We start from the raw sequence: 15,945 nt of genomic DNA on the forward strand, positions 1-15,945 counted from the left end.
TTCTCTACACAATGCCCAGCTTCTGGCAGTGCAAAGATACAGCGTGTTCTCGAGAGATCACGCTGTGACGTCACTTCCTGCCCCAGGTCCTGCATCGTGTCGGCACCAGAGGCTACAGTTGATTCTGCAGCAGCATCAGCGTTTGCAGGTAAGTAGCTACATCGACTTACCTGCAAACGCCGATGCTGCTGCAGAATCAACTGTAGCCTCTGGTGCCGATGTGTCCTCGCTGGTCCGACACGATGCAGGACCTGGGGCAGGAAGTGAGTGACGTCACAGCGTGATCTCTCGAGAACACGCTGTGTCTGCACTGCCAGAAGCTGGGCGTTATTTAGAGAAGTGGATGATACTTCTATACACAACGCCCAGCTAGTAAAAGAAGTAAAAACGCCCCGATGTACGCACATAATACACGCCCAGTTGTACTCTAGAAAGCCTCATTTACATAAATCTAAAAATGGTCATAACTTGGCCAAAAATGCTACTCCTCTCCATTGCAGCGCCGATCTGCTGCAATAGGAGATAGGGGTTGCAAAATCTGGTGACAGAGCCTCTTTAATATCACGCCTCCTAGTGGCAAAAGCATATATACATGGTCTGTGTTCCCCCCAATGGACTGGACGAGAAAAGGATTTTATGGTGAGTACTTAGAAAAATCTTCTTCTTTTTATGGAATGTAAAAAATGTAAGGCTTTGTCTAGACCTACTACAATAAAATGTCTGGACACTACAATATGCTGACTTGTTCTTGCAGGCGCAGAAAAATGTCGTGGTCTTGGCTATGTCACATTTTCCATATTGGAGGATGCACAGAAAGCAATGAAGGAAATCAAGGAGTACGATGGGAAGAAAATCGAGGTGATGGTGGCCAAGAAGAAGTTGCGTGAAAAAGATAAAAAAGCTAAAAGTAAAGGTACTGCTGAGTGTTAGATTATAAATGAAATTGATTTAGAATTGAAAAACTGAGCATTGTGTTTAATGGGGGTTATCTGAGGAAATGCCATAAATGTGTAATAGATGCAGAACGGGGGTCCCCTGTCACCCCATCCTGTCTGGTGAGGTGGCCGCCATATCCAGGCTGAGAACGAAATCGGAGAGGGGCCCAGAGTGCGCGTGGCCCTCTCCATTCAGTTCTTTGGGAGGTACCGTAATAGCCGAGCTCGGCTGTTTTAATAACACTCTTAGAACAGAATGGAGAAATCCGCACGCACGTGTGACCGTTTCTGCACTTATTCTCCACCTGGATTCAGTGGCCACTTCCCCAGGTGGGATGGGTGTCAGGTGACCCCAGTTCTTGATTTTAGGTGCCGGTCCAAGAACTGGGACCCACATCTATCAGACATTTATGGCATATATTGTGGATATGCCGTAAATGTCTGAGATGGGCATAACCCTTTACCATGCCAGAAATATTCTGTTGGCAAAGGTAAAATAAGGACTAACCGCATTTTTGAAAGTTTAACTAGAACTTACTTTATGCAAAATATATTTATTTTTTCAGAAACCACTGAGAAAGCAAAAGAAAGCAAGCCCAAAGATGTTAAAGTCCCACCCAAAAAAGCCCGGCTGATCATCCGCAACCTGAGTTTCAAGGTATAGTGCCAAGTGGGGGAATGCGAGTGTGCATAAAATATTTAACAGCTGCCCACATACAGTAAAATTAGTATTGTGGGGGTTATAGGGTTATACTCTAGGGCTTTATATCTTCCCTTAGATCTCCTCTTTAAAGGTTGCATGTGTCTAAAAGTGGCTGTAGATATGTACAATAGCAGTTTAGCAATTCCGCATTATGAAAACGTTTTTTTTTTTTTTTTAAAATAAAATTGTCCATCAGTGTGTTTAGTGCAGCTTTCTAATTAGTTTTTATTAAAAACAATTGTTACAGCTGCTTTTGTATCCTGTATACAGATCAGCTGTATCGTGCGTTGAGACCTGAATCGGTCAGATCAGCGGGACTGACGGGTTCAGTGTCAGCGGGTCCTGTGTCTCTGACATGCAGGATCGAGCTGCTATGCATCACATCTAAGTTCATAACTTTGATGTGATATTACAGGTGGATTCTGTGTGTCCGAGACATGCAGGACCCGCTGACACTGATCCTGTCAGATTCAGGTCTCAATGCACGATACAGCTGCTCTGATTCAAAGCAGCTGTATCTCAAAAAGAAAAAAATAGTTTTTAATAAAAACTAATTAGAAAGCTATACTAAACACACTGATGCACATACGTCAGACAGAAGAGGATCTACTGTCCCTGCTGTAACCAGCTCCAGCGGTGGACTATTCCATAGATTCACAGTAAAGAAGGCTTGTCGCCTCTGCAGGTTGAACCTTTTTTTTCTCCAGACGGAGGGAGTGCCCCCTTGTCTTTTGAGGGGGTTTTACAAGGAACAGGAATTCACCATATTTTTTTTGTATGTGCCATTAATATATTTATATTAATTAATCTTGTCCCCCCTTAGTCGTCTTTTCTCAAGGCTAAATAGGTTTAATTCTTTTAATCTTTCCTCATAATTTTGATTCTCCTTGCCTCTTATTAGCTTTGTTGCTCTTCTTTGTATTTTTTCCAACTCCAGGGCATCCTTTCTATGAACTGGAGCCTAGAACTGAACTGCATATTCTAGATGAGGCCTCACTAATGCTTTGTAAAGTGGTAATATTACATCCCTGTCCCGCGAGTCCATGCCTCTTTTAATACACGACAATATCTTGCTGGCCTTTGAAGCAGCTGATTGACATTGCATGCTGTTTTTTAGTTTATGATTTACAAGTACACCCAGATCCTTCTCAACAAGTGAATCCGCCAGTGTAGCTCCCCCTAGGACATATGATGCATGCAGGTTGTTGGTACCCAGATGCATAACTTTACATTTATCTACATTGAACCTCATTTGCCAACTGGACGCCCAAACACTTAGTTTGTTTAAATCTGCCTGCAATTCATGAACATCTTCCATAGACTGAACTATATTACATAGCTTGGTGTCATCTGCAAAAATAGAAATAGTGCTATTAATCCCATCCTCTATATCATTAATAAATAAGTTGAATAATAGTGGTCCCAGCACTGAACCCTGGGGTACACCACTTATAACCGGTGACCATTCAGAGAAGGAATCATTGACCACAACTCTCTGGATACGGTCCTTGAGCCAATTCTCAATCTAATTACAAACGATACGATCTAAACCTATAGTCCTTAATTTACCCATTAGGCGTCTATGGGGGACAGTGTCAAATGCCTTTGCAAAGTCCAAAAACACTAAATCCACAGCGGCCCCTCTGTCTAGGCTTCTGCTTACCTCTTCATAAAAACAAATCAGGTTGGTTTGATAACTTCTGTCCTTAGTAAAACCGTCCTGGCTGTCACTTATAATGCTATTTATTGTCACATAATCCTGTATAAAGTCCCTCAATAGCCCCTCAAACATTTTCCCCACGATGGATGTTAAGCTTACTGGTCTATAATTACCCGGGCAAGACCTAGAGCCCTTTTTGAAAATAGGCACCACATTTGCCCTGCGCCAGTCCCTTGGCACTATACCATATATTGTGTTTGAGCAATATAATAAACAAAGGATTATCATTTTTGATTGGAATCATTTTTCTTAGTTAAATTGTTCCATTTGTAGTCAGATGCTTGTGTGAGTTCATTATATGATGATCTAAGATAGGATATTACCAGTGTGAATTTGGAATGTATTTATCTTTTGGAATGGTGGAATATTTAGCTCTGTGTTTTCCTGCTATTAAACTACACCTGAAATGGTCAAACATTTACTTGTGTGCAACTTTTATGTCCGGTTAAAATAGATTGTAATTGTTTTGCATTATTTCACATAACAGTGTGCTGAAGAAGATCTCAAGACACATTTTTCCACCTTTGGGTCTGTGATAGAGGTCAACATACCAAAAAAGCCAGGTTTGAATTATTTTTGATTGAGCTTTTTAAAAGAAAAAAATAAATATATCACTGCATAATTTTAAATATAGATTGGAAGAAAGCTGTAGTAGAAGAAAGCTGTATCAAATGTCTATCCCTTTAACCCCTTCCCCCTGCTTGCATTCTTGGCCCTAATGACCAAGCCGTTTTTTTACGTTTTTCCATTGTCTTACAAAGTATTTTGTTAGGGGAAAGAGTTTTTTTTAAATTAACTTTATTCAACTTTTTTTTACTTTTATACTAGTCCCACTAGGGGACTTTAATATGCGATCTTCTGATCGCTATTATAATACACTGCAATACTTTTGTATTGCAGTGTATTACTGCCTGTCCGTTTAAAACAGACAGGCATCTGCTAGGACATGCCAGAGGCATGACCTAGCAGGCATACACTACAGGCAGACCTGGGGGCCTTTATTAGGCCCCCGGCTGCCAGCGGAGACACAGACACTCGGCGATCTTATCACCAGGTGTCGGTGGGATGAGAGGGAGCTCCCTCTCTCCAAAACCACTCCGATGCGTTGCACGCTATTGAGCACCGCATCTGAAGGGTTAAACGGGTGAGATCGATACTAATATCGATCTCACCCGGTCGAGCAGGGACGCCCCCAGCCCTCAGCTACATCTGGCAGCTGGGAGCAGGGAGATTTGACAGCTCCCTGCTCTGTTTACTTTATTCTGATGCAGCGCCGTGGAATGGCAGCGCTGTAGAATAAAGCCCACTAATGACTGCCGTGAAAAGGCTTATCGGCAGTCATTAAGGGGTTAAAGCAAACCTGTCAACTGGTTTATGCTGTCCTCTCCAATTTCAGAGTTCTATCGCTTTTGTGTGAAGTGGTTTTAGAGCACTTCGATTTAGAACGTTGCAGTGATTCCATCGTCACCTCCCTCTATTAAACAACTTGGATCCCACAGTTGCTATTGACCATAGCATTTGAGGGGTTAAACGTTGGGGTTCAGAGGTTTTTCTGATCTTGGCAGTTAGTGTGAGCCTGGTTGTCAATCTCCACCGGGATCCTGTGGTGTGCCTGCTCGATCACCATGACGTAATTGTATGGTTAAGTAATGGTGCATTTAGGGGTTAAAATAACACATGTTCAAAGAGAACCTGTAACTATGACAGACCTGATGAAATAAGAACATCCGTATGAATGAGTCGTATGTTTTATTAGATGATGCCTCTCAACCACCCGCTGCTCTGAAATGGATCTTCAGCCTGATGACGTGTTCATAGACTTTCTATGTGAGTCTGTCTTTAGGCATACTAGGATTGCGCATCGCAGCTGTAGAGTTTGTTTTAGCAGTTGCTGGGCGTTTCGGCACCTGTACCCCCACTGATCAAAATTTTTGACATGTCACTCACTATAAGTTTGCTGAAATGACTTGGATGAAGTTACTCTTTAATGGATGTGTCACCTTATCCTTTTGAGAGCAGCTTAGAATGTGATACACCATGTGCTTACACAGAGGCAAGAAGTGCTTTCTTTTCAGTATTCCTGTTTGTGGGGCTGTTTAGTGGATAAAATTTGCAATCATTAGTATTACTCTATTATGACATAAATCTGATACTTCAATTAAGTCTAGGTTCACACAGAGTTTTTTTGCAGGAGGAAAATCTGCCTCAAAATGCCGTTTGGAATTTTGAGGTAGAGTTTCCTCTGCCTGCACGCCGATTTTCGTGGTGTCTTTTTCCCGTGGCCATTGAGCGCCGCTGGCATAAAATGCAGCGAAATACGCTTTCTCTGCCTCCCATTGATGTCAATGGGAGGTCAGAGGCGTAAATGCCCAAAGATAGGCCATGTCCCTTCTTTTTCCTGCGAGACAGTTTTTCCGCTCGCGGGGAAAAAGACGCCTCCGCCTCCCATTGAAATCAATGGGAGGCATTTTCGGCCGGTTTTTTTGCGCGTTTTGCGGCGCGGTTTCCGCGTCAAAAAACTCTGTGAACTCCCCCTTAGAGGTCTGTCCTGGTGACAAGTTCTCTTTAAGTAATTCTACAAAATCTTAGTAAATCATCTTACGTTAACATTTTTCTCTAAGTTTGGCAAATGCCATTAGCCAGATTTCACTCTGTAAGGAAATATTCTATTTTTTTTTTTTTTTTGACAGGTAGAATAGACCTGTGGTGGTTTAGAGCGAAAGCCTCTCATTGCAGAGGATCCCCACTCTAACTTATATGGGATGCCTCTTTATGTCCGTTCCAACAGAAAGCAAAAAACAAAACCCCACATAGTTCAATAAAACTTTGCCTATTTAAGGCACAATCGCAACATGACTTACAATAATTTTGATACGTGGCATATGTATCATCTTCATGGCTTCAGAAACTCTTGCACAGTGTATGGACAGATTTAGGTTTCTTGGATAAGTTGTCATAGACTGAGTTGTTCATATTTATTTTCGAGATCACTAGTAATGAATGTGCTTTGTCCAACAGATGGGAAGATGCGAGGGTTTGCCTTTGTGCAGTTCAAGAACATGCTAGAAGCCAGCCAAGCTTTGAAAGGAACAAATATGAAGAGTATAAAAGGTAAGCAGACTTACATATGTTACTGATATATGCCTGTTTGCTATGCTGTATTGTGGATAGAAATTAGCATTTCAAGAAAGCCCTCGCAAACTTGGTTAGGGCTACACAATGTCTCCTGCTGGTCATGATAAAGCGATTCTGCTACTTCGGCGTTTTCCTGTCTTCGAAACTTTTTTCCCCAGAGGGTAAAGTTGTGGCTCCATCAAGATTTAGCCTAAAGCCAGAGGACCTTTTTTATTACTTCATTTCTCCAAAAGGCAGTGCAATGAAAGAAGGTAACTGGTGCTTCTGGAAATAAACCGCACACCAAGGTCTGAGGATTGGGGATGGGTCAGGATGCAATGTTTTTTTTTTTTTTTTGTTTTACTCATTTTATTAAAGCACAGAATGGTTACAATCAAAATCATTTGGGGGAGTATCAGAAAAAAACAGTACAGAGCTAAGAACTTGTAGGAATGTCATTGCGTACGGAGACGTAAAAAAAAATATCATGGTTTTGGGCTGTTACGACTTCATAGTAATAGAGCAGTTCATTTATAGAATTGGAAGTCCTCGGATTACATGTTGGGAGGTCCTTAATGTTAAACTTTCTTACAGAGAGCTGGTAAAGATATAGAGATGGACTGTGGGTTATAGAGAGTAGACGAGAAGGCACATTACAAACCCCACACCATGTCAAATTCTATGGTACGGCACCTTCCTTTCATGTACTATACGGTTAAATGGGACTGGAGTTGGCTAGATTTCTCCACATGAAATGAGATGTGGATCTATGGTCCATCCATTGCAGGGCTATTTCCTCTCTGGCCAAATATAAGGCTTCACGTAGAAATCTTTTTAGGTGGTGTTGCCAACATCTTCCTCGAGGTATTGGTATGTCCTACTGACTGTTCTAACATTCTGAAGCTTAGTGCAATCTCTTTCAAGTGGACTATGCCACGGCCAATGTTAAGCACCTGGGCGGCAGACACGGCAAACCGAAATGAAAGATGCGGCTCAGATCCTCTTTTGGACTAAACTCCTCGTTTCTGCAATATCTGCCATCCACCTTTTCGGAACAGACATTTTGGTCGCCATCTGACTTAATCATGAATGTCTAGTCCCTAGAGCGTTGGTTCCCCACCCCGTTATCTTGGCTCAGCTCTCGGAGTGTTGGGGCACCCCAGGCATTTACCGCATTGCTTCTCAAAGATGAACCATGGTACCGTGTCAAATATCCAAGTCCTGCGACCCTATGGTAGTCGCAACGGACGCTCTGGTATCAACATGGGCTTCGTTCTCACTACCCTACCTCTTCACCCCACCTCTGCTTTTTCTTCGGTTGCTCAGGAAGGTTAGATGGAAGGAGTTCCTGCCATTCTTGTGGCTCAGCACCAGCCAAAACGCTCCTGACATACAAATGTTGTCAGCCTCATCACAGACAGACCCTGGCACCCTGCGAGCTGTTTCGCTGAATAATGTGATCCCTACTGTACCCAGGTCCCATATTCAGTCTTTCTGCTCATTGTTGCACACGTGGTTCCTCTCTTACATGCCTACTGAGCTCCTGCAAGAGCTGTACCAGTTTTTTGGTTGCTCTCCAGCTTCCCCTTTCCAGGCCCCTCAGCTTTCCTCCATCCTGCGAGTCTGCTCTCTCCTGTCCCTTCCCCCTTTTTTTAATTATTTTTTTTCCCAGAATCATGTGGTACTGTGTCTGGTGCCTTTCCCTCCCATGCAGGTCCCTTCCACCTCAAAAGAGCTGTATTGTCTTCCTTTTGTTCCTCTAATCCTGGGGAGCGCTCCATTCACAACCTGCATGTCCAGCAGGCTTTCGCTTGTGTTTTGTATATCCTTTTCCTTCATGTGTTCGGACTCTTTTACTGCGATGCGAATGCACGGGTTATCCCTTTCCGGATCTTGGAGCATTCCTCCCAAATTCTGGCCTCTTCAGGTGCGCAGGGCTGCTGCCTGGTCCTTTATCAATACCTTCACCACGTTCTGCAAGGTGCGAGCCTTCATTACTAGCGTCTCAGACCGTGGCGGCTCAGCCATCCTAATAGACAACCTTCTTCTCGTCTTTTTCCCACTGCATGGACTTTAGGATATTCCATTGTTTTTTGTGTCCCCCAATGAAGACTGAGAGATTTTACGGTGAGTACAAAAATTCTCCTCTTCAGGCTGCATGATCCAAAAAAGCAAATGACCTGATACAGAGAGCTTATAGTCTTTGGCATTTTTAGGTTGCAAAGTAATATTGTGAAAGGAATGCTTTTGATTCTACTTTTTTTTATCTTTTCTTCTACATAGGCCGAACTGTTGCTGTTGACTGGGCTGTTGCAAAGGATAAATACACAGCAACTCAGGGAGTAACATCCAGTGGTAAGTTAACTATTTTTTTTTCTTCCCAGTTTGATAAAGTTTAAAATCTACGGCTTGAGTATTGTACAAGTGGGAACCTTTAAATCCAAAAATCATGATACATAGACTGATAAACATCGGCGGAACAAATAAAAGTTGTTAAAATCTTGTAAAACGGTTCTGAGGTTAAAGATAACTAATATGTACAATAATATTCCTAAATTAGTTCCAGAAACCAAGCAAAGTAGCAAGAAGTTGGACCAGGGCGAAGATAAATCAGATTCTGAAGATTCATCAGATGGCAACGATAAAACTTCATTGAAAGATGGAGGCGACTCGGAGGTGGAAGAGGAAAAGGAAGATTCAAGTGAGGAAGATAATACACCAGAAGAGGAGTCAGAAGATGAGAAAGAAACTCCACAACAGAAAATGAAAGGCAATACAATGTAAGTGCGGGTATCTGCCACGCATAAGGAAGGAATTACTCTCTTTCTTTTTAGGGTTCTATTTCTCTTACGTCACTTCTGCTCCCTGCATTTCTTTTGGTGTATTCCACTATTAAATGAACAATTTCGCTGGTAAAGGAGGACAATGCAGGGGGTTCTAGTACTCACACGCTTTAATATAACAAACATCTGAAAGAAATTATGAAGGGGTTTGCAGGTTTTGAGAACTAAGATGAATTAACACTGGTGAAATGCCAAAGTAATTGCTAGAGGATATACGTTTACGTGTTTAATATTTGTTTGTGTTTCTTTTATTGCCAACATTTAATGGACTAATTTGTATATGCGTATCACTCTGTGTATGACTCCTTTTGTAAATGTTTTATGTTTTTTAGGTTGGTTAAGAAACCTCAGACTACAAAAAGCAAAGTGGATAAAGATAGTGAAGATGATCAGGAAGAGGATAGTGATAGTGATGATGATGAGGAGGATGTATCTGCAGACTCTGGTCAGGAGAGTGATATGGAAGATGAGTCAGGAGACTCCGACTCTGAGAGTAAAAAGAAAGGTACATCAGGTTATTAACAGGGTTGTTCCAATACATGTCATTGCAAGCACAATAAAAACGTAGGATCTACTCACACAGTGCGGTCGTGTAGCGTGGCCGAAAACCGCACTGCTAAATCGCATGCAGTTTTTTTTACTGCGATTGGCATTAACCCCTTGGTGACATGCCAAGTACATGTTCGTGGCAGCCCCCAAGGGAAAGTAATGGATACTGAACGGTTGTCGGCTGTATGTTACAGCCGACACTTCACTGCAGCAGGCCAAAATCTAAGTTTTCCCCTTAGATGCAGTGGTCCATTTTTTTATTTTTCAGTCAAAAAAGCTCTGTAAGGGCTTGTTTTTTGCGGGACGGGTTTTAGTTTTAATTGGTATTATTTTGGCGTACATGCGACTTTTTGATCACTTTTTATTCTATATTTTGTGAGGGGTGGTGACCAAAAAATTGTGATTCTGCCTTTGGTTTTCGTTTATTTTTTTTGCAGTGTTCACCGTGCAGGAGAAATAACATTATAGCTTTATAGTTTGGGTCATTACGAACGCAGTGATACCAAATATGTGTACTTTTTTTATGTCTTCATTTTATTCCTATAATAAAAGACTTATTATATGGGGAAAAAAAGCAGTTTGTTTTTTTTGACTTATATCTTTTTTATTTTTACACTTTAATAAAACATTTTTATTAACTTTTTTTTTTGTTTTCTTACTTACAGCACTGATTGCTGCTGGAATATATTAAACTACCTAGGTAGTGTAATGTATTCCAACTGTCAGCCAGAGACTGTTTCTCATAGGCTTCCATACATGGCAGACCCGGAGCTGCCCATGATTGCATGTGGGCTGCCGTTGTGCTGCAAACTCCCTAAATGCGGCGATCGCAATCGATCGCCGCATTTAAGGGGTTAATTGCCGAAATCTGCAGCGATGAGTCGCTGATCGGCAACAGTGGAGTGTCAGCTGTCGGGGACAGCTGACCTCTCGGTTCCCGATGCACACTGTCGCCGAGAGTGCACCGGGAACCGCATAGTAACTGAACGTCCTGGTGCGCTAAGACACTGGCCACCAGGACGTACAGTTGCGTAAGTGGTTCACCTAGGGGTTAATGTAGCTGTTGGCCGCACATGCCTATATGAAGGATAGTGTATCTTTTTACTCCTGGTTTACTAAATGTGAACACACAGCAGCTACTGTCAATCAGTATAAAGAGCATGAAGTCTATCCAAGTTGCTCAGTGTTCATATGGGCACTGCCTTGTGCTTGTCAACTAAAATATCTGGATAAATGAGTTCGTTTTTTTCCCCACCCTTCTGTGATGTGTGTTAGGCTTTATAATCCGCATTCTGAGCAATAATACATTGCCTAGAGTGATGTAATGTGAAAATCCCTGTAATGGGTCATTAGCACTTGAGTTAATCTTTAGTTTACTAATGTGAACTGACTAAAATGTTTTTATTTGTTTTCTAGCTAAAACTAAAGTGAAGAAGAAACAATTGCCGTCAGACGTCAATGAGGGAAAAACATTGTTCATAAGGTGAAGCATTAGCTCTGTAGAGGTCTCTTTGCCAAAAACATAATTGCCTATGCAAAATGCGGATAAAAAAAATCCAATACTATGTTCACACAAGCCAGTATTTGTGTGCCTGATTTTATGGGACCCGTTGAAGAAAGCGCATGGGTAAAAAATGTAGTCCATTTTTGAGTTCTGTAATGTAACGGGGTTTCTGATTTTAATGTGCTCTAACCAAACTTCTATTTCTATCTTGACATTTTGACCTGCGTTGCTGGAATCTGTCATGCGTTGAATAGCTGTGTCATTTTACATTTGAAAACACGACATACTACCATTTACTGTGCATGAAAAATTGAGTAGTCAATTTGGGTTTAAAGCGCATACAAAAATGAGGCAAATTGTATAAACTCTGTACTGTATCTTTTGTTCGTGTTGTTTTTGTGCTGTAGGAACCTGTCTTTTAACTCTGAAGAAGAAGATGTTGAAGAATTGTTACTGAAATATGGAAACATTAAATATGTCCGGATAGTGCTGCACCCTGATACAGAGCACTCTAAAGGTCAGCCCAATATTGTGTGAATAGACTTTAAGGCCCAGTTCACACTTCGTTTTTTGACATGGAAACCACGTCGGGATCTCCGGCAAAAAACGGCATTGATTCTAATGGGAGATAAAGGTGTTTTTCTTCCGTGACGGTTTTTAGCGGCTCGCTGTAAAAAAAAAAAAAAGTGGCATGCTTTTACTTGACGCGGTTCCGCCTCTGAACTTCCACTAAAATCGAAGGGAGGCAGAGAAAGTGTTTTTTGCAGCGGCGCTAAATGGCCGTGGGTGAAAAAAAACTATATGACAATCGCGGCAGGAGTTTGCAGGCAGGTCAAAATCTGCCTCAAAATTCCTGAAGGAGTTTTGAGCCAGATTTTTCCGCCTGCAAAAAAAACTATGTGTGAACATGGCTTCACAAAGTGTTAATAAATCCTGGAATGAGAAGCAATTCTGTTGATTTTAAAGGGTTGTTCCAGACTCAAGCATTTTTCATCAACTGGATAGGATAAAAATTGGTCGGGGTCTGACCACTGGGACCTCCATTGAGCGCCAAAACGGGGGACCCAGCCGCAAGATGTAGGTAGAGTTTAAATGGAGCGGAGGCCGGGCACTTGCGGTGCCGCTCCATCCAAGTCTATAAGGCTGACGGAAACGGCCAAGCGCTATGCTGCCGATCTGTGGGGGTCCCAGTTGTCGGACCCCAACCGATCAACATTTTTCACCTATCCACTGGATAGGTTAAAAGTGCTAGGACCCTGGAATACCCCTTTAACTCCTTCTCGACCACCCCACGTAGATTAACGGGCTTCAGCGCTGGTACTTGTGCCTGCAGCCCGTTGATCTACGTGTGCTCCTAACGTAGTGCACAGGCATTCCCCGCAGCCCGGCATCTCCCAGTACAGGCTGCTACTAGCAGCCTTAGTACTGGGGGTAAGCATCGGGTCGGATCACAGCGTTTATCGCCACTGATTAACCTCTTAAATGCAGCTGTCAATGGCGACCGCAGCATTTAAGTTGTTACAACATCGGCACCCCGCAGCGCGATTGCATGGTGCCAATGGTTGCTGTGGCAACCGGAGGCCTAACAAAGGCCTCCAAATCTGCCATCTACAGAAGGCGATCTAATACGCTGCCTGTCCGTGTCAAACTGACAGGAATAATACCCTGCAATACATAAATGTTGCAGGGTATAACCACTAGTGGGACTAAAAAAAAAAAAAAAAAAAAAAAAGTATAAAAAAATGTTCAAAGTAATGAAATTAAAACTCACCCTTTATAAAGTACTTTTATTAGAAAAAGATGAAAATAATAAAATATGCATAATTGGTATCGCCGCGTCCGTAACTGCCTGAACTATAAAAATATAATAATATTATTTATCCCTCGCGGTGACGCCATAAAAAAACTATACCAGAATCGCTATTTGTAGTCACTTCCGCTCCCAAAAAATGTAATAAATTGGGATCAATGTCGCATGTACCCAAGAATGGTACCAATAAAAACTACAGTTTGTTCAGCAAAAAACAGCCCGCACACAACTTTCTTGATGGAAAAATAAAAAAGTTATAGCTCTTAGAATATGGCGACACAAAAACAACAAATATACCTATATACATATGGTATCGCCGTAATCGCATCGACCCGCAGAATAAATTAAATATGTCATTTAGAATGCACGGTGAACGCCGTAAAAAAAATAATAATAAAAAACAGATGTTTTCATGGCTTAATTACACTAAATTCAGCAAAAGACCTGTGGAATCAAAATGCTCACTATACCCCTAGATTATTTTAGAGCTGTAGTTTCCCAAATGGGTCACTTCTGGGGGGTGTCCACTGTTTTGGTCCCCCTAAGACTTTACAAATGCGACATGACACCCGAAAACCATTCCAGCAAACTTGATCTCCAAAAGCCAAATAGCGCTCCTTCCCTACTGCCGCGAGTGCTTTTTCTTCTTTATGCCTTGTAAAAATGGATAATCTCTAGTTTTATTTGAAAAAAATTAGATTTACATTTTTGTGGACAAATTCCACTAATTTCAGGAAAAAGCCTGTGTGGTTAAAATGCTCCTTATACCACTCTAAATTCCTTGAGGGGTGTAGTTTGTCAAATGGTGTTTCCACTGTTTTGGCACCACAAGACCTCTTCAAACCTGACAAGGTGCCTAAAATATATTCTAATAAAAAGGAGGTCCCAAAATCCCCTAGGTGCTCCTTTTGCTTCTGAGGCCGGTGCTTCAGTCCATTACCACACTAGGGCCACATGTGGGATATTTCTAAAAACTGCATAACCTGGGCAATAAATATTGAGTTGCGTTTCTTGGGTAAAACCTTTTGTGTTACAGAAAAAAATGGATTATAATGGGTTTTCTGACAAAAAAAAGAAATTTGTAAGTTTCACCTTTACTTTGCTTTAATTCCTGTGAAACACCTAAAGGGTTAAGAAACTTTCTAAATACTGTTTTGAATACTTTGAGGGGTGCCGTTTTTAAAATGGGATGACTGATGGGGGTTTCTAATATATAAGGCCCTAAAAGCCACTTCACAACTGAACTGGTACCTATAAAAATAGGTTTTGGAAATTTTCTTGGAAATGTGAGAAATTGCTGCTAAAGTTCTAAGCCTTGTAACGTCCTTGAAAAATAAGAATCGCTCAATCGCTTGGATAGGTAAAAAATCGGCTACGTCAACAAGGCCAAAGCAGGCTCAGTCCTGAAGGGGTTAAACATATAAATGTATTGTAATCACTGATAGCAAACCCCTAATTTACAGACTGGTGGAGAGAAATATTTCTCAAGGAAGGATGGGCAGTAGTTAAAGAGGCTCTGTCACCAGATTTTGCAACCCCTATCTCCTATTGCAGCAGATCGGCGCTGCAATGTAGATAAGAGTAAGGTTTCTTTTTTTTTAAACGAGCATTTTTGGCCAAGTTATGACCATTTTCATATTTATGCAAATGAGGCTTTCTAAAGTACAACTGGGCGTGTTTTAACGTTAAAGTACAACTGGGCGTGTATTGTGTATGTACATCTGGGCGTTTTTACTTCTTTTACTAGCTGGGCGTTGTGAATAGAAGTGTATGATGCTGACGAATCGGCATCATCCACTTCTCTTCACAACGCCCAGCTTCTGGCAGTGCACAGACACACAGCGTGTTCTCGAGAGATCACGCTGTGACGTCACTCACTTCCTGACCCAGGTCCTGCATCGTGTCGGACGAGCGAGGACACATCTGCACCAGAGGCTACAGTTGATTCTGCAGCATCATCGGCGTTTGCAGGTAAGTAGCTACATCGACTTACCTGCAAACGCCGATGCTGCTGCAGAATCAAATGTAGCCTCTGGTGCCGATGTGTCCTCACTGGTCCGACACGATGCAGGACCTGGGGCAGGAAGTGAGTGACGTCACAGCGTGATCTCTCGAGAACACGCTGTGTGTCTGCACTGCCAGAAGCTGGGCGTTGTGAAGAGAAGTGGATGATACTTCTCGTCAGAACGCCCAGCTAGTAAAAGAAGTAAAAACACCCCGATGTACGCACATAATACACGCCCAGTTGTACTTTAACTTTAAACACGCCCAGTTGTACTTTAGAAAGCCTCATTTGCATAAATATAAAAATGGTCATAACTTGGCCAAAAATGCTCGTTTTTAAAAAAACAAAACGTTACTCTTATCTACATTGCAGCGCCTATCTGCTGCAATAGGAGATAGGGGTTGCAAAATCTGGTGACAGATCCTCTTTAACATCACCAGTTAGGGCCTGTTCACATCACCGTTCACTTTCCGTTCCGGGGTTCCATCGGAGGTTTCCGTTGGGTGAACCCCAATACGGAAAGTGAAAGTGACAGCACAGCTTCCGTTTCAGTCACCATTGATCTCACCCGACGGAAACCTCAGACGGAACCCCGGAACAGAAAGCGAACGGTGATGTGAACAGGCCCTTAAGGCCGGTTCACATCAGCATTCGCTTTCCGTTCAGGGGTTCCGTCGGGTGAACCCCTCAACGGAAAGTAAAACGGAAACCCCTGAACAGAAAGCGAACGCTGATGTGAACCGGCCCTTGGGGTCCGTTCGC

At 42.2% G+C, this 15,945-nt stretch overlaps 1 protein-coding gene across 1 annotated transcript in view; it reads left to right on the plus strand.

The window, feature by feature from the left end:
* RBM28 (RNA binding motif protein 28) overlaps positions 1–15,945 on the plus strand; it is a 54,997-nt gene that overhangs the window by 13,386 nt on the left and 25,666 nt on the right. Inside the window, exons 2-10 of the mRNA XM_075857564.1 lie at positions 755–913; positions 1,502–1,593; positions 3,846–3,921; positions 6,377–6,469; positions 8,756–8,827; positions 9,033–9,252; positions 9,648–9,820; positions 11,281–11,347; positions 11,776–11,885. Of these exons, the coding sequence (XP_075713679.1) occupies positions 755–913; positions 1,502–1,593; positions 3,846–3,921; positions 6,377–6,469; positions 8,756–8,827; positions 9,033–9,252; positions 9,648–9,820; positions 11,281–11,347; positions 11,776–11,885 (1,062 nt within the window). The remainder of the gene's footprint in view (positions 1–754; positions 914–1,501; positions 1,594–3,845; positions 3,922–6,376; positions 6,470–8,755; positions 8,828–9,032; positions 9,253–9,647; positions 9,821–11,280; positions 11,348–11,775; positions 11,886–15,945) is intronic.

The sequence above is a fragment of the Rhinoderma darwinii genome, chromosome 3 (genome assembly GCF_050947455.1).
Source record: "Rhinoderma darwinii isolate aRhiDar2 chromosome 3, aRhiDar2.hap1, whole genome shotgun sequence".
NCBI lineage: Eukaryota > Metazoa > Chordata > Amphibia > Anura > Rhinodermatidae > Rhinoderma > Rhinoderma darwinii.